This window comes from Scyliorhinus canicula, chromosome 12 (genome assembly GCF_902713615.1).
Source record: "Scyliorhinus canicula chromosome 12, sScyCan1.1, whole genome shotgun sequence".
NCBI lineage: Eukaryota > Metazoa > Chordata > Chondrichthyes > Carcharhiniformes > Scyliorhinidae > Scyliorhinus > Scyliorhinus canicula.
In genome coordinates, this window is record NC_052157.1 from 105,503,359 (window position 1) to 105,530,165 (window position 26,807).

The 26,807-nt window shown below is 51.2% G+C and overlaps 1 protein-coding gene across 2 annotated transcripts; it reads right to left on the bottom strand.

Annotated features, from left to right (window-relative positions):
- Window positions 1-26,718, bottom strand: LOC119974753 (schlafen family member 13-like). Of its 2 annotated transcripts, XM_038813951.1 has the most exons (6): window positions 26,615-26,718; window positions 18,068-18,847; window positions 11,133-12,211; window positions 10,786-10,908; window positions 3,768-4,535; window positions 1-1,529 (listed from the first exon to the last, which is right to left on the bottom strand). In XM_038813951.1, the coding sequence occupies exons 2-6, from the start codon at window positions 18,124-18,126 to the stop codon at window positions 730-732; spliced, it is 2,829 nt and encodes a 942-aa protein (XP_038669879.1). In that variant the 5' UTR covers window positions 18,127-18,847; window positions 26,615-26,718; the 3' UTR covers window positions 1-729. The 2 variants fall into 2 exon arrangements, with proteins under 2 accessions (XP_038669879.1, XP_038669880.1); XM_038813952.1 differs by lacking the exon at window positions 18,068-18,847 and having other exon boundaries at window positions 26,615-26,655.
- Between the last annotated feature and the right edge of the window lie 89 nt (window positions 26,719-26,807).

Here is a 26,807-nt window from a genome sequence, read left to right on the forward strand (position 1 = left end):
AATGTAACTACATAAGCATTGGCATCGGATGAAGCATACAGGGTGTAGTGTTAATGAGGTCAGTCAATAAGAGGGTCATTTAGGAGTCTGGTGACAGTGGGGAAGAAGCTGTTTTTGAGTCTGTGCGTGTTCTCAGACTTCTGTATCACCTGCCCGATGGAAGAAGTATTGGGCCTGTTCTGCCATTTAACAAGATCATGGATGATCTTCTCTCTCAACTACATCTTCTCATACTGTCCCTGTATTCCTTGATGTCATTGGTATTTAGAAATCTATCAACCTCAGCTTTGAACATACTCAACAGCTGAGCCTCAGTAAATCAGCAATTGTACTTAAAATATTATGTAGCTTCCTGTTCTGATTATTTATCTTTTTGAATGGTATAATGATTGCTATTATCACTCTGCAACTAAAGCTCTTGGGATGATTCCATAAACTGATTTTATTCCTTATCCTGCAAGAAACATATTCAAAGCCAATTTGACAATTATTTCAATAAATGTGACTCAATGTTTAAAAAGTTACCCCTTTGTGTATCCATTTAATTATTGCCACAGCTTTTAATTCACTTGTTCACCGTTTTCTTTTCCAGCTGTTCCTATGCCCCTGGATTCAGCCAAATGTAAATCAGGTACTACTGGTTCACCAATGAGTGTCTGATGAAAATGAAAGATACTAATAGTATTCAGGTACAGATTTCACAGTGGAGGAAAACTGGGGCTACTCGACTTACTTTTCATATAACACGTGAAGCTGCGTCATAGCACGCGAGGCCAAGCAGACTAAAATATTAGCAGTTAATTCACTCTGTGTCTGGTGAGGTACAGGATTAATACCAAATATAATGGGCTTTTCTAAACCTGAAAATCGGCGAACACTGTCCAAAATAATGGTGTTCGAGGGATGATCAAAGTCATCTGCTTTTGCAAAATCTAGTTTCAATGTTTTGAGTTCCTGCTGCAATAGATTTCTGTAAATGCTGCAGTTTTCTCCTGTACTGCACAGAATAGCCATCTGTTTTGTTGTATTGCCTGACTCAAGGTAATGCTTTATTTTGGTCCCTATGTATTTTGCAATTTCCTTTCTTGGCTTTTGAAATATCTTAACCTTCCCAGGTAAAGAATGTCCACAATCAGCCTCATCAGCTAATTTGGTGAGAAACTCATGTCTCATTCTGTTTTTTGGTAACTCAATAATCTTCTTCATGTTCAAATGCACAAGTTCATGTATTTTCCTGGCATTCCGGACTCCTTTCGTCAATTCCTCTCTTGGATCCTGAGCTTCAAAATTGGGCAATCCATTTGAAAAAATATGGGACACCTGGAAGTAATCCATGAAAATCCAGAAGACTCCTGGTCCATTAAGATGTGTCTCTTCATCTGTTCTGAGTTTTTCAGCTTTACCGTACCAGTCACCATCCTCAGTGCGGAAGTTTTGAGCTTCATCAACGACAATGTGTTTCACTTTTGGGTAATGGCTATCCATAAATTTCTTCCTTGTAACACAGGTGCAATTTGTGTTTTTGCTAAAAAATAAATTCCATTTTACTTTAGATTCCACTGATAAACAGCTTTGAGTGACAAAAAGATATTTCAAAAGCAATACATGATAAATCTTACACATCTAGGTGTCCAACCCAGCTGTTTCTGGGATGGGTTTTCAGATGTGTTCTGCTGCAACACTCTAAACTCAGCCAGAAAGTTGTAGAGCCTCAAGTCTCACTCCAGAAACATTAGCACAAAATCCAGACACTCTGATGCAGTACTGAAGGAGTGGTGCATTGTCAGAGCTACTGGGCAAGATTCTCCGTTTGGGAGGCTATGTTCTCTCCAAGGAGGAGATTTGCTACTGATTTATGTTCCCTCTGGGAGCGCAAGTCAGGAAGCAATTTAGTATCGCTTGTGATGCTATTGGACCGCCATCTCAAGCCATCCAGTCACTCAAGCGTGTGATTGAAATGTACTTACTGCTCTTTGATGTGGTTGATCTTTGTAAACACTAGGGTTTCAGCACTTAGAATCACTCATCCATGAAGGGTGATGAATGAATCAAGGATGCAGCTATTTTGTGGGAGCTGTCAATCACAGTCCACTACTAAAAATGAATGAATGGCTTTTAGCATGGTGCTGATCCTGATTTTTCGATTCTCCGCCGCTTCGGGGCCTCACTACCACTGGTGGGCAGCAGAGAATCAAGGCCGCTGTCTTTTGGAAGTGATGTTAAATTAATACCTTGATTGCCTTGTCAGATTAATCTAAACAATTCCATGCTCCCATTTTGAAGAAGTGGAGGGGAGTTCTCCCTGGTGTCAATGCTTGCTCCTCATCAAGATCTAAAACAGATTGCCTGGTCATTATGACATTGCTGTTTGTAAAGGTTTTCTGTGTCGTTGTGTTGTATACATTACAACAGTGAGTAATCTTCAAAAAGATTTCATCAGCTGTGAAGCATTTTGGATATTGTTTGGTTTCAATCTTCTGCTGAATTCAACTAAAACCAAGCTTATGCGGTTTAATAGGAAAAAGTCTGACTCCATCTGTGATGACAATTTTAAAGCTTGATGACTCCGAAACGGAGCACGTTTCCACATACAAGTATCTTGGAATGTGGCCGGGCCATGCTTTGATGTTTACTTCCCACATTGACATTTTACAAGCTAAGATTAAGTCTAGACTTGGTTTTCTGTAAAAACAATAAGCCCTGCTTACTCACTCTAGCAGATACATCCTAGTTCAGATGTCTATCTGCCTGTTTTGATTATGGTGATCTTGTTTACGACCAATGACTGTCCACTCTTGAAGTGACCAATTTGATCAAGTCACATGACCTCAGATTGTAAGGAAAGACAGTAAAACATAAAAGCTTCTCAAGTAGGCAGGGGTTTTCCTGAGCAAGTTTCAATAAATTAACAGAAGCCAGTGGAGTTGGCGCCTTGTGTGCAATGAGTGCCTGTTTATAAAATGACTACCAATATCTTTCCTGGTAAGTTAGATGTCCACTTTCAGTCTGTAATTTGATTTGTGACTGGTGCACCCCCCCCCCCCCCCAAATCACTGTGACCTGTGCTCCCTGATTAACTGGCACTCATTGCACACAGGCGCCAACTCCACTGGCTTCTATTAATTTATTGAAACTTGCTCAGGAAAACCCCTGCCTACTTGAGAAGCTTTTATGTTTTACTGTCTTTCCTCACAATCTGAGGTCATGTGACTTGATCAAATTGGTCACTTCAAGAGTGGACAGTCGTTGGTCGTAATTCACTTCCGTTTGCAGCGGAGGCCAATGACTGGAACGAGGCACAACTAAAGCCGAAGCTAACTAACTTTATTACTGTTGATGCCTTTCGCTGAAGGGTAAAGGCTCTGTTGATTGATATTTGGACTTGCTAAAAACAGGAATGAGAAGAATTCATTATTCTACATCACCCATGATCCGAACTATAAAAATACATCAGTACATTTATCTCTGGTTTTAAAGTTATAAAAAATATAAACTTTACCTCACAAATTTCTTCAGTGGTCGTGGGGGGACATGCACGACTGTAACGCGGGCAAGTCTGCTCGCTGCTCATGTCTGAAACTGTAGGCTGCCTTGTTTGTTAAGGTTGCCTGGGGGGGGGGAGGGGAGGACTGGTGCGCACGAGAGGGCGGGCGAGGGAGGGACATTTGCCTAGAGGGATTGTGTTGTAAATAATTTAAAAATTAGTAGGGGTAAATGTTTGTATGGAAAAACTCTTTCAATAAAAATTATTTAAAAAAAAAAAAAAACAAATTTCTTCAGTGGATTATTTTCACAAATGTAAAGCACCTCGTCTTGTTGACAGTGGAAGGTGTTGATAATTCTTTCAATGAGCTGTCCAGCTATAATTGTTTTGCCAGTTCCAGGAAGGCCGTGCACAAAGAGCTTTTTGCATTTCTCAATATTGTGTTTTGAATGAAGAATCTGAAATTGCTCTAATGTTAGCAGATTGAGAAAATCACAGCCAAGCTGATCACTTAGGCTGGATCTGAAACTCAATAGAACAATAGTCAGTGCTCTCAGCAATGCTTTGATATCATTCCTTTTTAAAGAGCTATAAGCACTCGGGTACTGAACTTCTAAATTCCTCTTAGCCTCCCGGAGATTGTCCAATCGCACGGTAGGTGCATTACCGCCTTGAACTGATTCACGTTCACGATACAAATGGATTTTGGGAATTACGCACAGTTTTCCTGCATAACCACCTGGATTCACCAGTTTGTTTTTGATTGAAAACGCCGTGTCTTTTGAATACTTGAAAACTTCTTCACTTGCATGTTTGACAATGGTGTACAATAGTGGAGCGCTCTTTGTGCTGACAAGCAGTACATCGCAGATTACATCCCAGTTCTTTGGCAGGCCAATGTCAACAGCCCAACTTCGGGAGAAAATCAGAACTCCCTGACCTCCTGTAGGTTTCATTTTGGGTAGCAGTTTCTCCAGACCTGGATAACCTTTAAACAATTCCTCAGACAAGTGGTCTGGTATTACAGTGATTCCACTTGAGTTAAATTCCACTGTAAAGAAAAAAACGAAATATCAAATATATAATACTGAATGAAAGCCCCTTGTGAAAAGGTTGAATGGGATTTGAACAAGACATGCTATTATTATGTTAAATCGTCCAGCAACATTACAAGGAAGTATCCTCAGAATTTATGGGCAGCACGGTAGCATGATGGTTAGCATAAATGCTTCACAGCTCCAGGGTCCCAGGTTCGGTTCCCGGTTGGGTCACTGTCTGTGCGGAGTCTGCATGTCCTCCCCGTGTGTGCGTGGGTTTCCTCCGGGTGCTCCGGTTTCCTCCATCAGTCCAAAGATGTGCGGGTTAGGTGGATTGGCCATGCTAAATTGCCCGTAGTGTCCTAACAAGTAAGGTATGGGGGGGGTTGTTGGGTTACGGGTATAGGGTGGATACGTGGGTTTGAGTAGGGTGATCATTGCTCGGCACAACATCGAGGGCTGAAGGGCCTGTTCTGTGCTGTACTGTTCTATGTTCTAATTGTGAATCACGTCAAGTTGTTGGATAGCGACTTCCAGTGGCGGCCATGAACTGAGCAGTCACACGAAAGGTGGCTCTCGTCTAGGAACTTTGGTTTTGGCCTTTCAATCCTATCAAATGGACACCAGAAGCTGAAACAAATCCCCCAAACCACGCCCCCGTCCCTCATCAACTGCAGTGCCAGTCAGGATGCCGAGGAACCAGATATTCAGTCGGAAAAACAGCATAAGCAAGGAGAAGGAAATCTCAGCCTTGGTGTATTGTGACCGGAACTGGCGACGTCCGACCCAGGCTCTGATGAAAAAAATGATGAGGTTTATCACCACTGAGCTCCAGAAGCACAGGGAGGCAATGCAGGAGGGCCTCCTGGCTGCCGTGGGGTTGGCAGTAGAGGCCGTGATGGCCCCCATAAAGGAGGCAATGGCAAAATGGAGCGGAGGCCCAGGAGGCAATGGGGCAGGACCTGGAAAATGTCGCCACAGACCAAGGAGACCGGATTGCAGCTCTTGAAGTCGAGGTATTGAGGCTGATCAGACTCAAAAGGGGCAGAGAGAAAAAGTCAACGACCAAGAAAACAGGTCTGCAGATCGTGGGGCTGCAGGAAGTGTGGAGGAGCCCCACAAAATACATAGCGATGATGCTTGGGAAGGAGGGCTTCGCCAAGGCCCTGGAGGTAGACTACAGCCACAGGTGTTTGGGGGTGGGGGGGGGAGACAACAGAACACCCCCATCAGGATAATCACATGGAACGCAAGGAGCTCAACGGGCTGGTGAAAACATCCAGAGTCCTCACCCATCTCAAAAGCCTGACAGTGGACGTAGCCTTCTTGCAAGAGATACACCCAAGGGGACTTCCGGTGGCGGCATGGGGTGAGTGGTCGTTCACAGGGCAGCTACAGCTCAAAGACATTGGTTTGTTCACTTGATAGTCGATAGTGGGGCCGCTCCAGCAGGAACCTTGTGAAGGTGTGGAGGGAGAGATCCTCCCCAGGACTGACATGTCTACTGGCAACCAGACCAGGCAAAAAACAAAGGCCTGGCTAAGGAATGGAAGGGACCTGCGGCGCAGCAACAAGCAAAAACGGAGGAGGGGGAAGGGTCGATGCCAGTGGGAAAGGCTCGGATGGAACAGTTGATGGCCTTCATCAAGGATGAATTTTTGCCAGCAAACGAAGGAGATGCACGATGACTGGTCGAAGGCCATTGAGGAAGCAGTAGCAGCTCTGCGAGGATTGATGGACCGAGTTGAGAAGCGTCTTGAGGCACAAGTGGCAAAGATTTGAGAGGTGGAGACGATGGTGTCCGACCAGACTGACCGTATTGTGTCCTTGGAGGTGGAGGTCCTCAGGGACCTATGCAAGTCGAATGAGGGAATGGGACTACCATGTCCAAGTGGAATTTGACAACGTTGATGGAGGAGATTTGGGGTTATTTTAAGAGATGGGACATACTACACCTAACACTAGCAGGGAGTATGCAGGTTGCTGCCAAGTTTCCTGTTTGTTTTCCAGACCGTTACGATTTTTCTCCCGAAGGCCTTCTTCTGGATGACGATTTTGGAGTTTGTATGGGCGGAGAAGGTGCTGAAGGGTAAAGAGGGCCCTGCTGGCAAGGCAGAAAGGAGGGTTAGCGCTCCCGAATCTGGTGCACTACTATCGGGCAGTGAATGTGGAAAAGGTGAGGTGATGGTGGTGAAGGGTGGAGGGGGCAGAGTGGACTAGAAGAAATCCTGTAGGGGATCCAGTTTGAGGTCCTGCATGAGGATAAGCTTGATTCAGTTGAAGTTGGTGCACAGGGTGCATATGACTCGGGCGAGGATGAGTGGGTTCTTTCGAAGTGTGATTGACGAGTATGAGAAGTGTGGGCGAGGGCCTGGAAAATCATGCACACATGTTCTGGGTCTGCGGGAAGATGGAGGGGTACTGGGAAGCAGTGTTTGTGACATTGTCCAAAATTGTGGGGGTGGAGGTCAGGCCGGACCCAGTGGTGGCGATCTTTGGGATATCGGAAATGCCGGAGCTGATGGAGGGGAAGGGGGCCGATGTCGTGGCCTTCACCTCTCTAGTTGCTCAGCGAAGGATCTTGCTGAATTGGAGGTCAGAGACACGACTGGGGGAGGCGGCCTGGCTGGGGGACCCATCTGACCTTCTCCGGTTGGAAAAGGTCAAAATTGAGTTGAGGGGGGTCAGAGGAGGGCTTCGAGACATGGTGGGGTTGTTCGTGACAATGCTTGAGGAACTAGCGGCGGACGGGAAGGTGGGGATAAAAAGGGGAAGAATTGTACAAATTGTGGACTGTGAGTTTGTGAAATATGTTGTATCTGTCACTGTTTTTACACATATTTGTACTAAAATACATTTTTAAAAAGAGGGACTGACAGGATAAAGAAAGGCTGGGTGGGACAAACATTCCCGCGTGCTTTAACACGAGGGAAAGGGGGGTGGGGGCTGGCTAGTTAATAAGAGAGTAGCGTTCATAGTGACAAGCTGTTCCCAGGAAGCAGATTTGTAATGGCAAGCGGGACCCTGGAAGGGGCCCCGGTAATTCTGGCAAGTACATACGTGCCAAACTGGGAAGACGCAGAGTTCGTCAAGAAAATAATGGCAGAAGTCTCTGAGCTGGACACCCACCGACTCATCATGGGGGAATGTTAATTGCGCCCAGGACTCGAAAATGGACAGATCCAACCCTAGGACGGGAGCTATGTTAGGAATGACAAAAGAACTAAATGCCTTTTTGGAACAGATGGGGCATGGGGGGTAGACTCATGGAGGTTCAATCACCCAGGAGCCCATGGAACATAGTCTGGACACAACTCTCCTTGCCGATAAGGAATTCTGTGGAAAAAATATCACAATACACTGAAGGCTACTTAACCTGCAACTAGAACGGGGAGGTCTCGCTCCGCGTTCTGGGAGGCACTGAAGTCAGCGATCAGGGGGAATTAAGAGCTAAGGACTCTTAGGGACAGGAAGGAAAGTGGAACCAGGCTGATCGACTCCATACTGGAAATATATCAGCGGCCCTCCATGCCCTAACCTTGGAATTGCTAGCAGAGATGAAAAAGTTGCAGATGGAATTTGATCTGCTCTCCACGGGAAAGCGGCCCACCAGCTCCACCAAGCGCAGGGGGGCCTATTATGAGCGTGGAGACCAAGACAGTCACCTGCTGGCACACCAACTAAGGAAACAGACTATTTCGAAAGAAATAGTGCAGTTCAGGGGAAGGAGCAGTAGGAATGTTGCGGCCCCAAATGACGTTAACGAGGCCTTTGCAAACTTTACCGAGGCATGTACACCTCTGAGCCCCTGGAGGGGAACTCGGGAATGAAATATTTCCTCAACGGTCTGGATATGAGTGGTGGGAGAAGACAAGAAATAGGAGCTGGAACCATGCAGTCAGAGAAGGCGTTGGGACCAGATTAGCCCCGGGTTGACTTTTACAAAATATTCACAATAGCACTGGCCTCGCACTTAAGGGAGATGTTCAATGATTCACGCTGCACCCAACACATGCACAGACACACACTACACATATAGGGGGTGCGATTCTCCGCAACCACGATGGGTGGAAGAATAGCGGGAGGTACGCTCCCGTTCCTCCTGCTATTCTCCCACCCCCCCAAAATGGCGTGTCTGGTTTTGCGACACACTGCTCGGAGAAATGCCCGCGATTCTCTGGCCCGAATGGGCCGAGCGGCCTGTTGTTCCCGACGGCGGCAACCACACCTGGTCGCTGCTGTCGTGAACATGGCGCGCCAGGTAAGTGTGGGGCCTGTGGGGGGATCGAGCACCACGACCGTGCTCGGGAAGGGACGGGCCCGCGATCGGTGCCCACCGATCGTCGGGCCGGCGTCTCAAGGGGACGCACTCTTTCCCCTCCGCCGCCCCGCAAGATCAAGCCGCCACGTCTTGCGGGGCGGCTGAGGGGAAAGACTGCAACCGCGCATGCGCGGGTTTAAGCTGCCCAGCCCGTGCATGCACGGCTGACGTCATTAGGCACTGCCGCGGCGTCATTCTTGGCGCGCTGGGCCTTGAAGCCAGGGACAAGGCCCGGCGGCAGAGTTTCCCGGTACAGCCCTCCTATCCCCCGGGGAGTGGAGAATAGGGGGCCGGGAGAGACTTCCGACGCCGTCGTGTGCCTCTCCGGGTTTCACGATGGCGTCGGGCCTTGCGGAGAATTCCGCCCCGGGCTTTGGCGGAGAAGGACATGTACATGGATAGTCGGGTAGCGACCCTGGGTGAGCTATCAGAGAAATTCTAACTTCCAACATGGAACGGACTCCAATAACTGCAGCTGTGAGATTTTCTCTGCAAAGAGACCAAGGCATTCCTCCAGCTAACTGGACACACCCTCTTAGACATGACACTAGCACCAAGCTGGTTGGGGGGAGGATGGCACGCCAAATGTGGTGACATCTATGGAGTACTTTTTGAAAAAGTCAGGATCCCACTGGACAAATCGCAACAGGAATTGGGGGGCGGGGCAGCTACTCAACCGCCTCCTTCCAGTGGCTGCAGAGCTCCTCCGAGTCTCAATGCTGTTTCCGCCCATCAAGAGGCTCAATACATACAAGACCATAAGACATAGGAGCAGAATTAGGCCACTCGGCCCATTGAATTTGCTCCCCCCCATTCAATCATGGCTGATATGATCTTCAGCACGTGATGGATCCAGGAAAATTGCAGGGAGCAGCATCAATCTTTGTACATGGCCTTCTTTGATCTCTCAAAGGCTTCTCTGACAACCGTGAGGGACTGTGGAACATCCTCCTCAAATTCAGCTGCCTGAGGAAATTAGTCACCATTCTCTGCTTGCTCCATGGTGACATTCACGTCATGTTCCTCACCAATGGAACCACCACAGACCCAACACGTGTGCAAACACCCTCAAGCGGGAAACTGTTCAACCTCCGACGCCTCCAGGCCAGAACCAAGACCCCCAACCTCATTCATCGAGCTGCAGTACGCAGACAATGCCTGTGTGCAAACATTCAGAGGACAAGCTACAAGCCATCGTTCACGCATTCACCGTGGCATACGAGAGAATGTGCCTCAAACTAAATCTCTACCAGCCTGCACCTTTATAAAAAAAAATTGTAAGTGCCCCTGAAATCCCCCGAATAAATGCAACATCTCACCTACAAGTGGGAATTGCTTGCCTTAGAATGTGTAAGCGAGAGAAAAATCATCTGAGAAGGTGCCAATCACTTCGAGTGTCATAGGGTGGAGTACGCAGAGGCCAAGCATAAACAGCGGGAAGGAGAGTGCAGAATCCAGAGCGTCCCACCCACTTCATCAAGCAGCACCTGCGAAACCTGTGGCAGAGACTGCAAATCCAGGATTGAACTATTTAGCTACTGCAGAACCCACCTCCCCAGAATGGAAGCAAGTCATCCTCAATGCTGATTACTGGCCAAGATGATTACTGGGACTATTGCCACAGGTGCAGTGGCAACGAGCGATACGCAACGTTTGATATTAAGTGCTAAAATTCCATTAAAAATACTTTTTTTTAAAAAAAAGTTGTTCGTTAGCTTAGGCCACTTCGCTATTAGCTGCATGGAAATACCAGCTCCCCATCCCTGCGAGTTGCATGAAGGTGCTGTATTTGCACATTGAACGGAGATGAGGCAGTTTGAGGGTCGTGAGTCTTTGGAAATCTCTTCCTGATAAGGCAGCGAAGGCCGAGTCTTTGAATATTTTTAAACTAAAAGTAGACAGATTCTTGATAATCAAATGAAATTTTCACCAAGGTTACAAACCTTTAAACAGCTGCTGTTGTAACTTGTCCAAACATCCAGCATCTTTGATTGAAAACACTGGTTTACACCATGGTGGTGCTTCACTCAATTCCTTCTGAAAATTCAAACGGAGTTCTTCCGTTTCTGCAAGGAGAGAAAAATACCTTTCAGATGGAATTAGCAATCCCCAGCCAATTGTATTCATTTTCTTGATCGCTAAGTATAGTACATAAACTATTCCTCTTTTAGTTACTGTTTTGGATCAGAAAATCTGGAAGCTGCTTTCCTGTAAAATCATTCCTCCCTTAACCAGGTTTACTAAGTATAAGGTGTCCTTTATCAGATTTTATACAACCCAAGACACTTACCAGGATCAGTAGTCAACAACGTTTTAGTCCATTCATCAGGTTCCACTCTTTTAATCTGGCCATTTTCTACCTTCCAGCAGTCAGGGCTGTCGGTAAACACTACACAGCAGAATGGTTTCACGTGCAAAATTAATAAAAAGCCGCGTCGTTTTGAATCCTTCAGAACACTGGCAACATTAAGCCTGTAGTTAATGTCCTTTCCAGTGGTGCAAGTGTGCACAGTGTTTAGTTTTTGTACAGTTCTGGATACTAATTCCTCAAAACACCTATGATCTTCAATAAACTGCCCACATCCAACAACTTTTCTTTTGGTGTCGTTGACACCAATGATTAAAAATCCTCCGTTTGTGTTTGCAAAGGCAGAGATGTACTTTGGCAATACCTCTTTTATCCTTTCTAAGAACTTGTCCCCTGAAAATTCTTTAAATTCAATATATGTAGATTCAGTGAAACCCAATATTTCACCATACTGAAATTGTGTTCTATCTAGCATACACTGAGGTGATTTAATAGTCACATATTCAGGAGATAAACTGTGATTTTTCTGCACTGGTTCTGTGCTGGAATCGGAATCTTCTTCAGAGCTGTCACCGTTTCCTACGGGCTTGGTTCCTCTTTTTAAAAAATTCTCCAATTCAAGTGGAGTCAGTTGAATAGTACGGCTGTGTAATCGCTTGTAGACATTGCTTTTTATAGCAGTGAGTTGTGGCAACTTTTCATTACCATTACTACTGCACCATGTCTGCACAAAAATAAGCAAAGTTTTGCCTTGTTGAATAAATTCGAAGAAAGATTTATTTGTTGCTCCACTTACCAACTCACCCAACCCAGTTTCTATATCTGATCCAATTCCATGAATATGATAGTCATAATCTTCATTCAGCACTTTCACAGTGATAATCCCACCCCCAGAGTTCAATAGAGCACATGCGGATCGAAGTATAATATTTAACTGCATTACTTTTAATGTTTTGTTCTTCATACATTTTCTATATTGCTCCCCAAAATTGGATGTGCCTGCATCCAACACCAAATCAGGGTATTCATTCTCTATTACTCGGATGCTCTCTTGTTCCATCCTGGAAAAAAACATGGACAATGTATTAGCCGAGAACGGAACATCGCATGTACTGCTCATGTCATTAGCCTTGTACCACCCAATAAGCATGGAATTATTGAGACAAATAATAATAATCTTTATTAGTGTCACAAGTAGGCTGACATTAACACTACAATGAAGTTACTGTGAAAAGCCCCTAGTTGCCACATTCCGACACCTGTTCGGTTACACTGAGGGAGATTTCAGAATGTCTAAATCACCTAACAGCGTGTCTTTCGGGACTCGTGGGAGGAAACTGGAGCATCCGAAGGAAACCCACACAGACACGGAGAGAATGTGCAGATTCTGCACAGACAGTGACCGAAGCCGTGAATCGAACCCGGGTCCCTGGTGCCGTTTGAGGCACATAATCTCTGATAGCTCAATAGTTAAGTAACCTGATATATCATTAGCTACATAGCGAGCAACATCTGAGCTTCAATCCCACATGTTAGTCTCCTGAGGTCAGGTGCACTGCAGAGTATTTCTGAAGTTCAGAATATTCAAGTTGAGGAATGGAGAAAAGAGAAAAGAATTATTTTCAAGATTTATTGTTGTAAATGTATATGAGGTCATGGAGGAATCTAGAACAGGAAGCCATAAGCTAAAAATTGAGGGCCTACCATTTAAGGCAGATTATTATTTTCAGAGGATCATTAGTGATAAGCCATCAATAAACACACGAGTGATGAATGTAACTGAGGCTTTAATGGACAAAACAGCAAGCCTCCTGCCTCTGGACCCAAACTGGGTCAGAGGTGGAGACTAGCCACCTTTATACATGAGGCCAAGGGGAGGAGCCACAGGCGGAGCCAGCCTGGACAAACCCAGGCATGTACAACACAACACAATACCTGTGTTAGTCACCACTAGTAGTATATTACATGTATTACGGCACTGCCAGTATATTAGAGGTACAAGGGTAAATCCCTGCCTGCTGGCTCCAGCCAGTAGGCGGCGTATAAATGTGTGTGCTCTCCTGTGCTGCAGCTATTCTGGTTCCAGCTACAGGAGGAACAACACCTTGCTCAATAAAGCCTCGATTGTCTTGTCTTTGTGGTAATTGATAGTGCATCAATTTATTGAGCAAGATTTTTTAAATGATGGATCTCTGCATCAAGCCCGATCACCTGCAGCTGAGCCCTCAAGCAGCCAAAGCTACGTCCGCCTTTGACCACTGGCTAGCCTGCTTCGAAAGCTATCTCAGAACAGCTGCTGAAGAACCCTTGGACTCGCAGAAGCTCCAAGTCCTCTGTTCACGGGTGAGCCCTGACAGTTTCCCCCTCATCCGGGATGCACCCACCTACTCTGAAGCGATGGAGCTCCTGAAGGGATATTATGTTCGACCAGTCAATCAAGTATACGCCAGGCACCTCCTGGCCACGAGACAGCAACTCCCCGGGGAATCTCTGGACGATTTCTGGCGTGCCCTGCACATCCGAGGTAGGAACTGCGACTTCCAGGCAGGTTCGGCAGTCCAGCACACAGAACTTTTAATTAGAGACGCTAGGTCTGCGTACGTCCGCCAGCGGCTAATGGAAGGGGGTACGCTCGATCTTGCGGGAACTAGGCAACTCGCTAATTCGTTAGAAGTGGCTTCCCGTAATGTTCAGTCCTACGCCCCCGACTGCGCGGCTCCCTTGTGGGCATCGTGGGCCCCAACAGCTGCCGACTCCACTCACCGCAAGCCTGCGCCGCGCGGCAGTCAGCCAACTCTGGAGGGCCAAAGTGTTATTTTTGCGGGCAAAACAAACACCCCAGGCAGCGCTGCCCCGCGTGGAGCGCGACCTCCCACGTCTGTGGGAAGAAAGGACACTTCGCTTCTGTTTGCCAGGCCCGGTTGGTCGCCGCTGTTTCCAGGCCCGACGTTGCTACACTCCCCACTTGCGACCCAGGGATGCCGCCATCTTCTCCTCTGCAAGCGACGTGGGCCCGGCCATCTTTGGCGCCATTTTGGACACCGCCTTCGGACCCCTGCTCATCTGGCCGTTCATCGTCTGCCGCTATCTCCGCCACCGCTGACCAGCCCGGGACCTCCCAGCATCTGCCACAGCTCAACTCTATCACCCTGGATCAGTCCCAGCCCCGCGACCTCACAGCTCAACTCCGCACCAACCGCTTAGCCCTCCTTGGCTACGTAGTGGAAAATGGAGTCCTAGGGCCCGACCTCAACCTTCTGGAACACCCTCTGCCCCAAGGCTCTGAAACGATGCCTGGGGCTTTTCTCGTATTATGCCCAGTGGGTCCCTAATTATGCGGACAAGGCCCGCCCACTCATCAAGTCCACAGTTTTTCCCTTGACGGCTGTGGCCCACCAGGCCTTCAACCACATCAAGGCGGACATCGCCAAGGCCACGATGCACGTGGTCGATGACTCCCTCCCTTTCAGGTGGAGAGCGATGCATCGGACGTAGCTCTGGCCACCACCCTCAACCAGGCGGGCAGACCCTCGGCCTTCTTTTCCCGCACCCTCCATGCCTCCGAAATTCGGCACTCCTCTGTCGAAAGGGAGGCCCAAGCCATTGTGGACGTTGTACGACATTGGAGGCATTACCTGGCCGGCAGGAGATTCACTCTCCTCACTGACCAACGGTCGGTTGCATTCATGTTTAATAATACACAGCGGGGCAAGATCAAAAATGACAAGATCTTGAGGTGGAGGATTCAGCTCTCCCACCGATAATTATGAGATCTTGAATCGTCCGGGGAAGCTCAACAAGCCCCTGATGCTCTATTCCGTGGTACATGTGCCAGCGCACAAGTGGACCGACTCCGGGCTCTCCACTATGACATCTGCCACCCGGGGGTCACCCGGTTCTTCCATTTTGGCAAGACCCGCATCCTGCCCTACTCCATTGAGCAGGTCAGGACCGTCACCAGAGACTGCTAAGTCTACACTGAGTGCAAGCCGCACTTCTCCTGGCCAGATCGAGCGCACCTGGTGAAGGCCTCCCGCCCCTTTGAACGCCTCAACGTGGACTTCAAAGGGCCCCTCCCCTCCACCAACCGCAACGTGTACTTCCTCAATGCAATTGACGAGTACTCCCGGTTACCTTTCGCCATCCCGTGTCCCGACATGACTTCTGCCATGGTAATCAAATCCCTGCACATCATCTTCACTCTGTTTGGTTTCCCCGCCTACATCCACAGCGATCGGGAATCCTCATTCATGAGCGATGAGCTGCGTCAGTTCCTGCTCAGCAAATGCATCGCCTCGACCAGCTGCAACCCCCGGGTAAACGGGCAGATGGCGAGGGTGAACGGGACGGTCTGGAAGGCCGTCCTGCTGGCCCTGTGGTCTAAAAATCTCCCAGTCTCCTGCTGGCAGGCGGTCCTCCCCAACGTGCCCCACTCCATTGGTCGCTCCTCTGCACCGCCACTAATGAGACCCTTCACGAACACGTGTTTGCCTTCCCCAGGAAATCCACCCCCGGGTTCTCGCTGCCAACATGGCTGACAGTTCCTGGACCCGTCCTCCTCCAGAAGCATGTGCGGAGGCATAAATCGTACCCCTTGGTCGAAAGCCCACCTCCTACATGCAAACCCGCAGTACGCCTACGTGGCACACCCCGACGGACGCCAAGGCACAGACTCCCTCCGGCACCCGCTGGGTCCTCACCAACGACCTGATGCTGCTCCCCGCCCCCACCCCGGTTGCCTCATTAACCCCTGCGCCACTCACGCTCCCTCCAGCGAACCTCACCGCAGCCCCCACCCCAGCGGGATTCGTCCTCCCACTGGATTCACTCAGGGGTGATGGAGACGAGGACAACACGCTCCCCGAGTCGCTGGTGCCCACATCACCACCAAGATTGAGCTGATCACGGCGGAGAGTCAAAGCCCCTGACAGACTTAATTTGTAATGTTTTTGTCACCTGCGCCGGACCTGTTTTTTAAAAAAAACACGGGGAGAATGTGGTTGACACCACTAGTGGTGTATTACATGTATTACTCCACTGCCCGTATATTACAGGTACAACGGTAAATCCCTGCCTGCTGGCTCCGCTCAGCAGGAGGCGTATAAAAGTATATGCACTCCTGGGCTGATTCCATTCTGGTTCCCGCTGCGGGGAGGCACAACATGTGCAATAAAGCCTAGATTGTTTCACCAATCTCGTCTCGTGGAAATTGACGGTACATCAGCGGGTTGTGCGGAAAACGCATTTTTCTCTATTATAGGTCAGGTTCAGGAGTTTTGAGGTTCCCGGGGAACATTGATGGGAGATTTCAGGGTTGGTACAGAGCGGGCATCAGACAGCTGAGGGACCTGTTTGTTGATGGGAGGTTTGCGAGCCTGGGGGAGTTGGAGGAGAAATTTGGGCTCCCTCCGGGAAACATGTTCAGGTATCTGCAGGTAAAGGCATTTGCTAGATGGCAGGTGGAAGGATTCCCTTCGCTTCCCGCGAGGGGGGTGAGTGACAGGGTGCTTTCGGGGCTCTGGGTCGGAGAGGGGAAGATATCTGATATCTACAAGGTTATGCAGGAGGTGGAGGAGGCGTCAGTAGAGGAGCTGAAAACTAAGTGGGAGGGGGAACAGATCGAAGACGGGACATGGGCTGATGCCCTGGAGAAGGTTAATTCTTCCTCCTCGTGTGCGCGGCTTAGCCTCATCCAATTCAAGGTGCTGCACCGGGCCCACATGACTGGGACGAGGATGAGTAGGTTCTTTGGGGGTGAAGACAGGTGTGTCAGGTGCTCGGGGAGTCCAACGAACCATGCCCATATGTACTGGGCAAGCCCGGCACTGGAGGAGTTCTGGAAGGGGGTGGCGAGAACGGTGTCAAGGGTGGTGGGATTCAGGGTCAAGCCAGGCTGGGGACTCGCGATTTTTGGGGTTGGGGTAGAGCCGGGAGTGCAGGAGGCGAAAGAGGCCGGTGTGCTGGCCTTTGCGTCCCTAGTAGCCAGGCGAAGGATTTTGCTACAATGGAAGGATGCGAGGCCCCCAAGCGTGGAGACCTGGAACAATGACATGGCGGGGTTTATTAAGCTAGAGAAGGTCAAATTCGCCCTGAGAGGATCGGTACAAGGGTTCTTTAGGTGGTGGCAACCTTTCCTCGACTTTCTGGCTCAATGATAGGGTACTGGGAAAGTTAAGTTCTCTTGTTGGGGGGGGGGATGTGATACATGCGTTGATACGGTTTGGGGTGGTGTTACAGTTATGGGTTATTTTGTTGCATTTCATCGTTTGTTGTTATATTTTATATTTTCTGTAAAAAATTCCAATAAAAATTATTTTTTTAAAAAGAGAACACACGGTACTGTGCGATCTGGTTGACCATCTCCACTATGTGGGGGAGGGGGTACGCATCCAGTTGCATGAACCGGTTAAAAGTCTGGCTGTAGTCTACAACCATCCGGTTCTTTTCCCCGGTCCGGACGACCACCACTTGCGCTCTCCAGGGGCTGTTGCTGGCCTCAATGATCCCTTCACTCAACAGTCGCTGGATCTCCGACTTGATAAAAGCCACATCTTGGGAACTGCACCGCCTGCTCCTGGTGGCGGTGGGCTTACAGTCAGGAGTGAGGTTCGCAAAGAGGGGGGGGAGGGTGGAAAGAGACCTTCAGGGTCGCGAGGCAGCATACCGTGAGGGGGCGGTAAGTGTCCGCCGAACTGTAGAGTCAGGCTTAGGTGACTGCATTGGAAGTTTAATCCAAGCTGTGGGGGGGGGGGAGGGCCGCAGAGGTGAGGGAGGACGTACAACTTAAAACGGGCGGGTGCGGCGCCCTGCATCACGAGGTTAGCGATACAGTATCCCCGGATATGGACCAAATGGGATCCGGAGACAAGGGAGATGGTTTGGGATGCGGGGTATATGGGAAAGGAGCAGCGCCTTACCGTGTCAGGGTGAACAAAGCTCTCCGTGCTCCCGGAGTCGAAAAGGCAAGGAGTTCCATGCCAGTTGACCCGGACAAACATCATTGGGTTTTTCAAGGCTGCGACTGGCCAAGGGTAACTGCGCCCAGCTGCGCGTGGTCGGGGTTACAAAATGTCGGCCCTCATGAGTCACACGTGTCGGGCTGGGTCGAAGATGGCCACCCCCATCGGTCGCACGTGTCAGTTGGTGTTGGAGCCAGCGGGCAAGATGGTGGCCCCCACGGGTCTGATGACACATCTGAAGACGGCATTCCAGGCAGACACGCAGCCACGTCGTGGGGTCTGCGGGCCTGTGAGTAAACGATTTCTGCACTTTCGGTCAGCCCAGACAGACTCTGAAGTGTCCCTTCTTCCCCACAGTTGCTGTACGGGCTGGGCAACGCTGCCGGGGGTGTTGACCCTGACCGCAGAAGTAGCACTGCGGTTCCCCGGGCTGGACTGGCAGCCACGTGGCACAGGCCCGCGACGTAGTTGAGTCCGACAGGGGTCGCGACCACGAGGGGTTTGCCAGGTTCGCAGGGAACGCACTGAGGTTCTGGTAGGCCACCTCCAACAAGGTCGGGAGCTTTACCGTGTCCCGCAGGTCAGTGGTCCCGTTTTCCAGCAAGCACAGCTTGATGTAGTGTGATCGGACCCCAGCCACGTAGGTGTCCTGGATCTGTAGCTTCATGTGTTCCTCTGCCATCCAAGCCCGGTAGCTGCAGTTCCTCGCGAGTAGGATCAGTTTTTCCAGGTACTCATCTTTTTTTTAAAAAAAGAATTTTAATTCAAATTTTCAACAACAAATTTTATCCCAACAACGAAAAACAGTAAACCCCCCCCCCCCCCAATACAAAAACAATAAATTAAGAAAAAAAAGAAATAGGCATAGAACCATGAAAACGAACCCCCGTAACAAAACGCCCCCCCCCCCCCACCCCCACCGGGTTGCTGCTGAAGCTAACCACCCTCTAATGCTCCGCCAGGAAATCAAGAAAAGGCTGCCACCGCCGGAAGAACCCTTGCACCGACCCCCTCAGGGCAAACTTGACCCTCTCCAGTTTGATGAACCCAGCCATGTCGCTGATCCAGGATTTCGGGCTCGGGGGCTTCGCATCCCTCCATTGTAAAAGAATCCTGCGCCTACTGGGGACGCAAAGACCAGGATACCAGCCTCTCTCGTCTCCTGCACTCCTGGCTCCGATGCTACCCCAAAAATTGCGAGCATCCAGCCTGGTTCCACCCTGGAGCCAACCACCTTTGACAAGGTCCCCGCCACCCCCTTCCAAAAGTCCTCCAACGCCGGACACGCCCAAAACATGTGGGTGTGATTCGCTGGGCTCCCCGAACACCTGCGCTCCCCCCCAAAAGAACCGGCTCAGCCTGGTCCCAGTCATATGCGCCCTATGCAGCACCTTTAGTTGGATTAGACTAAGCCGTGCGCAAGAGGAGGAGGAATTCACAATCCCCAGAGCTTCCGCCCACGTCCCCTCATCTATCTCCTCTCCCAGCTCCTCCTCCCACTTCCCTTTCAGCTCTTCCACCGAGGCCTCCTCCTCCTCCTGCATCACCTGATAAATTGCCGAAATCCTGCCCTCGCCGACCCATGTCCTCGAGAGCACCCTATCCTGAACCCCCCTTGGCCCAATAGCGGAAACTCCGTCACCTGCCGCCTAACAAACGCCCTAATCTGCATATACCTGAAGGTATTCCCTGAGGGGAGACCCCACTTTCCCTCCAACTCCTCTAAGGTCGCAAACTTCCCGTCGAGGAAGAGGTCCCCCATCCGCCTGATACCTGCCCCGTGCCAGCTCAAAAACCTTCCATCTATCCTCCCTGGTACAAACCGATGGTTCCCCCGTATCGGGGACCAAACTGAGGCCTTCACTACCCCCCTATGTGGCCTCCACTGCCCCCAGATTTTGATGGTAGCCACCACTACCAGACTCGTAGAGTACCTTGCCGGGTGGAGCGGCAACGGCGCCATCACCAGCGCCTCTAAGCTCGTACCCACACAGGACGCCGCTTCCATCCTCTTCCATGCGGCTCCCTCCCCCTCCATCACCCACCTCCGAATCATTGCCACGTTCGCAGCCCAGTAACACCCACACAGGTTGGGCAGCGCCAATCCACCCACTTCCCTACTTCGCTCCAGAAATACCCACCTCACCCTCGGGGTCTTCTGCGCCCACACAAACCCCGTAATACTCCTGCTGACCCTCCTAAAGAAAGCCTTCGGGATCATGATGAGTAAGCACTGGAAGAGGAACAGAAACCTCGGGAGCACTGTTATCTTAACCGACTGGACCCTGCCCGCTAGGGAGAGTGGCAACACATCCCACTTCCTGAACTCCTCCTCCATCTGCTCCACCAGCCTCGTAAAGTTTAACCTATGCAGGGCCCCCCCAGATCCTGGCTATCTGGACCCCCAGGTATCTGAAGCTCCTCTCTGCCCTTTTCAGCGGGAGCCCCCATATCTCTTTCTCCTGGTCCCCCATATGCACCACGAACAGCTCACTCTTCCCCACATTCAGCTTATAGCCAGAGAAGTCTCCAAACTCCCCGTGAATCCTCATCACCTCCAGCACCCCCCCCCCGTCTGATCTGCAATATACATCAATAAATCGTCCGCATACAACGACAGCCGGTGCTCTCCACCCCCCCCTCCCCCTTCCCGCACAATCCCCCTCCAGTTCCTCGATTCCCACAGCGCCATGGCCAGGGGCTCAATCACCAACGTGAACAACAGGGGAGACAAGGGGCACCCGTGCCTCATCCCCCGGTACAACCGAAAGTCCTCCGGCCTCCTCCCGTTCATCACCACGCTCGCCACCGGAGCATTATACAACAGCCTCACCCATCTAATAAATCCCTCACCAAATCCAAACCTCCTCAATACCTCCCACAGGTAGCTCCACTCCACCCTGTCAAAGGCTTTCATCGATGCCACTATCTCCGCCGCACATTGACGTTCAACTGCCTCCCCTTCACAAAACCCGTTTGGTCCTCGCGAATAACCTGCGGGACCACCTCCTCCACCCTCCTGGCGAGTATCTTGGCCAGCAGTTTCGCGTCCACGTTGAGGAGCGAGACCCACACTGGAGGGGGTCCTTCTCTCGCTTCAAAATCAATTACATTAATGCCCTGGACATCGTCGGGGGCAAGACCCCCTTCCCTTGCCTCATTCAAGGTCCTCACAGCGGGCCCAATAGGTTTGAAAACTTCTTATAAAATTCCACCGGGAACCCATCAGGCCCCGGTGCCTTCCCTGACTGCATACTCCCCATCGCATTGGCCAGCTCCTCCTGCTCGACTGGTGCCCCCAGACCCTCCGTCTGCTCCTCCCCTACTCTGAGGAACTGCAGCTTGTCCAAAAAACGGTCCATTCCTACCTCCTCCCCAGGGGGCACTGGCCGGTATAACTCCTCATGGAAGGTCCTGAACACTCCATTAATGCCCCCTGCACTCCGCACCAGATTCCCTCCTCCATCCCTAACTCTGCCAATCTCCCTCACCGCCTCCAGCTTCCGGAGCTGGTGGGCCAGCATCCGACTCGCCTTCTCCCCATACTCATATACTGCCCCTTGCCCCCTCCTCCACTGCATCTCCGCTTTCCTGGCGGTCAATATGTCAAACTTCACTTGGAGACTATGCCGCTTCCTCAAAAGCCCTTCTTCCGCGACCTCCGCGTACCTCCTGTCCACCCTTACCATCTCTTCCACCAGCCTCTCCCTTTTCTCCCCCTCTCCCTCTGTGCCCTAATAGAAATCAGCTCCCCCCCTAACCACCGCCTTCAGCGCCTCCCAGACCACCCCCACCTGCACCTCCCCATTGTCATTGGTTTCCAAATACCCATCTATACACCTCCGGACCCGTCCACATACCGCCTCGTCCGACAGCAGCCCCACCTCTAACCTCCACAGCGGGCGTTGGTCCTTCCCCATCCCAGCTCCAGGTCCACCCAATGCGGAGTGTGGTCAGAAATGGCTGTCGCCGAATACTCCGCCCCTATCACCCTTGGAATCAGCGCCCTGCTGAGGACAAAAAAGTCAATGCGGGAGTAAGCCTTATGGACATGGGAGAAGAACGAGAACTCCCTACCCCCCCAGCCTCATAAACCTCCAAGGGTCCAAGCCCCCCCCCCCCCCCCCAGCTGGTCCATGAACCCCCTCAGCACTGTGGACGCCGCCGGCCACTTACCGGTCCTGGACCTAGAACGATCCAGTGCTGGGTTCAGCACTGTATTAAAATCACCCAGAGACATGCCGGCTGTAACAGGCCAAACTTCACCCCTCTCTTGTGCAGCACTGCCTTCGACCAGTTATAACAAGCCCTTTTCTTCGCCACCTCCGCGCTCCAGTCCTGATAAATCCGGACCTCTGCATTCTCCCACCTGCTGCTCCTCTCCTTTTTAGCCCATCTCAGCACGCATTCTCAGTCGGCGAAGCGGTGAAAACAGACCAGCACCGCCCTTGGCGGCTCGTTCGGCCTGGGCTTCCTCACCAACACCCGATGGGCACCTTCCAGCTCCAAGGGCCTTTGGAAGGACCCCACTCCCATCAGCGAGTTCAGCATCAAGACCACATAGGCCCCCAGGTCCGAACCCTCCAGCTCCTCCGGGAGGCCCAGGATCCGCAAGTTCTTCTGCCGCGAGCGATTCTCCATCTCCTCCATCCTCGCTTGCCATTTCTTGTGGAGCGCCTCGTGCGACTCCATCTTCACTGCCAGGCCTAGGACTTCATCCTCATTCTCCAAGACCTTTTGCCGTAACTAGCGGATCTCTGCACCCTGGGTCGCCATGAGCTTATCCAGCGAGGCCGTTAGCGGTTCTAGCAGCTCCGCTTTCAGCTCTCTGAAGCAGCACTGGAGCAGCTCCTGCACCCACTGCTGCCGGTTCCCCGCCCGCCACCAGCTTGTTCTTCCTGCCTTGCACCTTTCTCTGCTCCAAAGCTGATTTTTGACCACCCCGCTCCTGGTCCAGTCCATTCACCGGCAGATAGGCGCAGCAGATGTGTTCCCACACCGGGAAAAGTCCAACCAGCGCCGCTACGAGCCCTCAAAAGAGCTCAAAATTCCAAAAATAGCGGGAGACACCGAACGTGCGGCTTAGATCTGCATTACCACAACCAGAGCCAGGTACTCATCTAGCGATTCTCCAGCGCGTTGACGCAGAGTCTCGAGATGTCGGGCGTACACCTCGTTTACAGGCTTCACGAAATGCGCCTTGAGGGTTGTGACCGCCGCCTCGTACGTGGCTGCTTTCTCGATCATCCCAGAAATTCGATGGCTCACCCGACCATGGAGGAGTCGCAGCTTGAGGGTTCCAGTGGGAGGCATTCTGAAGGAGTCGAGGTAGGCCTCGAAGCAGCAAAGCCAATGTTCGAAGATTTCTTTGGTTTCCGACGTGCGCGCATCGAGTTCGAGCCTATTTGGCTTTAAAGCGGCATCCATGATGATGTCTATAGATATTAAATTGTTATACCTTCAATTCACTGTGAGACCGTGAGAACGAGTGAACATTAGGCTTTCATATCCATGAACTCGCCTGCTAGAGTCGGCTATACAAATGAGTGTACAAACAGACTATATATGGCCCGGATGAGGGCGGAGCCCACTGGGGTTCCAGTACAGTACCTGGAAGTAGCCCGTATCATCACTTCCAGGTTATGGGTCACATCATCATACAGACAGCTCATGCATTAAGTTGAATACATTCACCACACAGTAAGAAGTCTTACAGTTGCATGGGTTGCGCCTCACAAACCTTATTGAGTTCTTTGAGAAGGTGACCAAACAGGTGGACGAGGGTAAAGCAGTTGATGTGATGTATATGGATTTCAGTAAAGCATTTGATAAGGTTCCCCATGGTAGGCTATTGCAGAAAATACAGAGGCATGGGATTTAGGGTGAGTTAGCAGTTTGGATCAGAAATTGGCTAGCTGGAAGACAAAGGATGGTGGTTGATGGGAAATGTTCAGCCTGGAGTCCAGTTACTCATGGTGTACCACAAGGATCTGTTTTGGGGCCACTGCTATTTGTCATTTTTATAAGTGACCTGGAGGAGGGCGTAGAAGGATGGGTGAGTAAATTTGCAGATGACACTAATGTCGGTGGAGTTGTGGACAGTGCAGAAGGAAGTTACAGAGGGACATAGATAAGCGGCAGGACTGGGCTGAGAGGTGGCAAATGGAGTTTAATGCAGAAAAGTGTGAGGTGATTCATTTTGGAAGGAATAAAAGGAAGGCAGAGTACCAGGTTAATGGTAAGATTCTTGGTAGTGTGGATGAGAAGAGAGATCTCGATGTCCATGTACATAGATCCCTGAAAGTTGCCACCCAGGTTGAGAGGGTTGTTAAGAAGGCGTACAATGTGTTAGCTTTTATTGGTAGAGGGATTGAGTTTTGGAGCCATGAAGTCATGTTGCAGCTGTACAAAACCCTGGTGCGGCCGCATTTGGAGTATTGCGTGCAATTCTGGTCACCGCATTGTAGGAAGGATGTGGCAGCATTGGAAAGGGTGCAGAGGAGATTTAGCAAGATGTTGCCTGGTATGGAGGGAAGATCTTATGAGGGAAGGCTGAGGGACTTGAGGTTGTTTTCGTTAGAGAGGAGAAGGCTGAGAGGTGACTTAATAAAGACATATAAGATAGTCAGAGGGTTAGATAGGGTGGACAGTGAGAGTCTCTTTCCTTGGATGATGATGACCAACACGAGGGGACATAGCTTTAAATTGAGGGGAGATAGATATAGGACAGATGTCAGAGGTAGGTTCTTTACTCAGAGAGTAGTAAGGGCGTGCAATGTCCTCCCTGCAGTGGACTCACCAACACTATGGGCATTCAAATGGTCATTGGATAAACATATGGATGATGGGCTTTAGAGTGGTTTCACAGGTTGGCGCAACATCGAGGGCCGAAGGGCCTGTACTTCGCTGCAATGTTCTATGTGCAGGAGGCCATTCGGCCTATCGAGTCTGCACTGACCCACTTAAGTCCTCACTTCCACCCTATCCCCGTAACCCAATAACCACATTTAACCTTTTTGGTCATTAAGGGAAATTTAGCATGGCCAATCCAACTAACCTGCACATCTTTGGACTGTGGGAGGAAACCAGAGCACCCGGAGGAAACCCATACAGACACGGGGAGAACGTGCAGACTGCACAGACAGTGACCCAGCGGGGAATCAAACCTGGGACCTTGGCGCTGTGAAGCCACAGTGCTATCCACTTGTGCTAGCCTGCTGCCCAGATTAAAGTCCAACAGGTTTGTTTCAAACACAAACTTTCGGATCGCTGCTCCTTCCTCAAGTGAATGAATAGGTATGTTCCAGCTGTTCCAGGTATGTTCCTGGAACCTAACTCTTCATTCACCTGAGGAAGGAGCAGTGTTCCAAAAGCTAATGTTTGACTTCTTGCTTCCCACAATTAGCCTTTGGAATTCTCTTCCACAGAAAGCAGCAAGGGCACCCAGAGGAAAGCCAGGCAAGACATGGGGATAAAGTGCAGACAGTCGAACAATGTGGGAATTGACCCCGGGGGCGGGATTCTCTGACCCCCTGCCGGGTCGGAGAAACGGCAGGGGCCGGACTCAATCCTGCCCCCACCGTCTCCCAAAGTCTCCGGCACCAGAGATTCGGCGGGGGCGGGAATCGCCAGTCAGCAGGCCCCCCCCCCCCCCCCCACCAGGCGATTCTCTGGCCGCGATGGGTCGAAGTCCCGCCGCTGTCATGCCTCTCCCGCCGGCGTGAATCAAACCACCTACCTTACCGGCGGGACCAGGCAGCGCAGGCGGGCTCCGGGGGAGCGTGGGGTGATCCAGCCCCGGGGGTTACCCCCACAGTGGCCTGGCCCACGATCAGGACCCACAGATCGGCGGGCGGGCCTGTGCCATGGGGGCACTCTTTTCCTTCTGCCTTCGCCATAGTCTGCACCATGGCGGAAGTGACCTCCTCCCCTGTATACGCGCGGGATGACCCTTCGGCCCCGCTGACGTGGCGCCAAAGGCCATCCCCGCTGGCGGGGCCACTCCGGCACGGGCCTTGCTCCTCAATGTTAGGGCTTGGTCTCTAAAGGTGCGATGGCGGCCCGACGCTGGAGTGGTTCACGCCACTCCATCCCGCCGGGTAAGGGAGACTCCCGCCCCCGCCGGGTAAGGGAGACTCCCGCCCCCGCCGGGTAAGGGAGACTCCCGCCCCCGCCGGGTAAGGGAGACTCCCGCCCCCGCCGGGTAAGGGAGACTCCCGCCCCCGCCGGGTAAGGGAGACTCCCGCCCCCGCCGGGTAAGGGAGACTCCCGCCCCCGCCGGGTAAGGGAGACTCCCGCCCCCGCCGGGTAAGGGAGACTCCCGCCCCCGCCGGGTAAGGGAGACTCCCGCCCCCGCCGGGTAAGGGAGACTCCCGCCGGGTAAGGGAGACTCCCGCTCCCGGTCTCTGGCGGTGTGAGGCCGCCGTGCTAACCACTGTGTCATCCATACGATTGCAACTCCCGCACAGTTCAAAATAATAATGCAGGACGTGTCAAATTGCTTACCTGGTAAACAAGACCGTGACAATTATACAGCGAGGCCTCCGGCTGCCTTAGAGGTTCCCTCGGAGAGACAGCTGTCTGAAGAGAACAAAACTCGCGCCAGTACTCTCGCGCACGCACAGATTGGCCAGGCTACGGCTACGCGATGATACGTCACCGCGCCGTGCGCGCCGTGCGCGCCGTGCCCACCCCTCAC

Excerpts from the sequence above, each read along its gene's own strand:
- LOC119974753 (XM_038813951.1), bottom strand. The coding sequence starts at position 18,126 with ATGGAACTCCTTGCCTTTTCGACTCCGGGAGCACGGAGAGCTTTGTTC. Across the intron at positions 10,909-11,132 it reads GTTGTTGACTACTGATCCTG|AAACGGAAGAACTCCGTTTG; the intron begins GTAAGTGTCTTG and ends CTCTCCTTGCAG. Across the intron at positions 4,536-10,785 it reads ACAACAGCAGCTGTTTAAAG|TGGAATTTAACTCAAGTGGA; the intron begins GTTTGTAACCTT and ends TTTTCTTTACAG.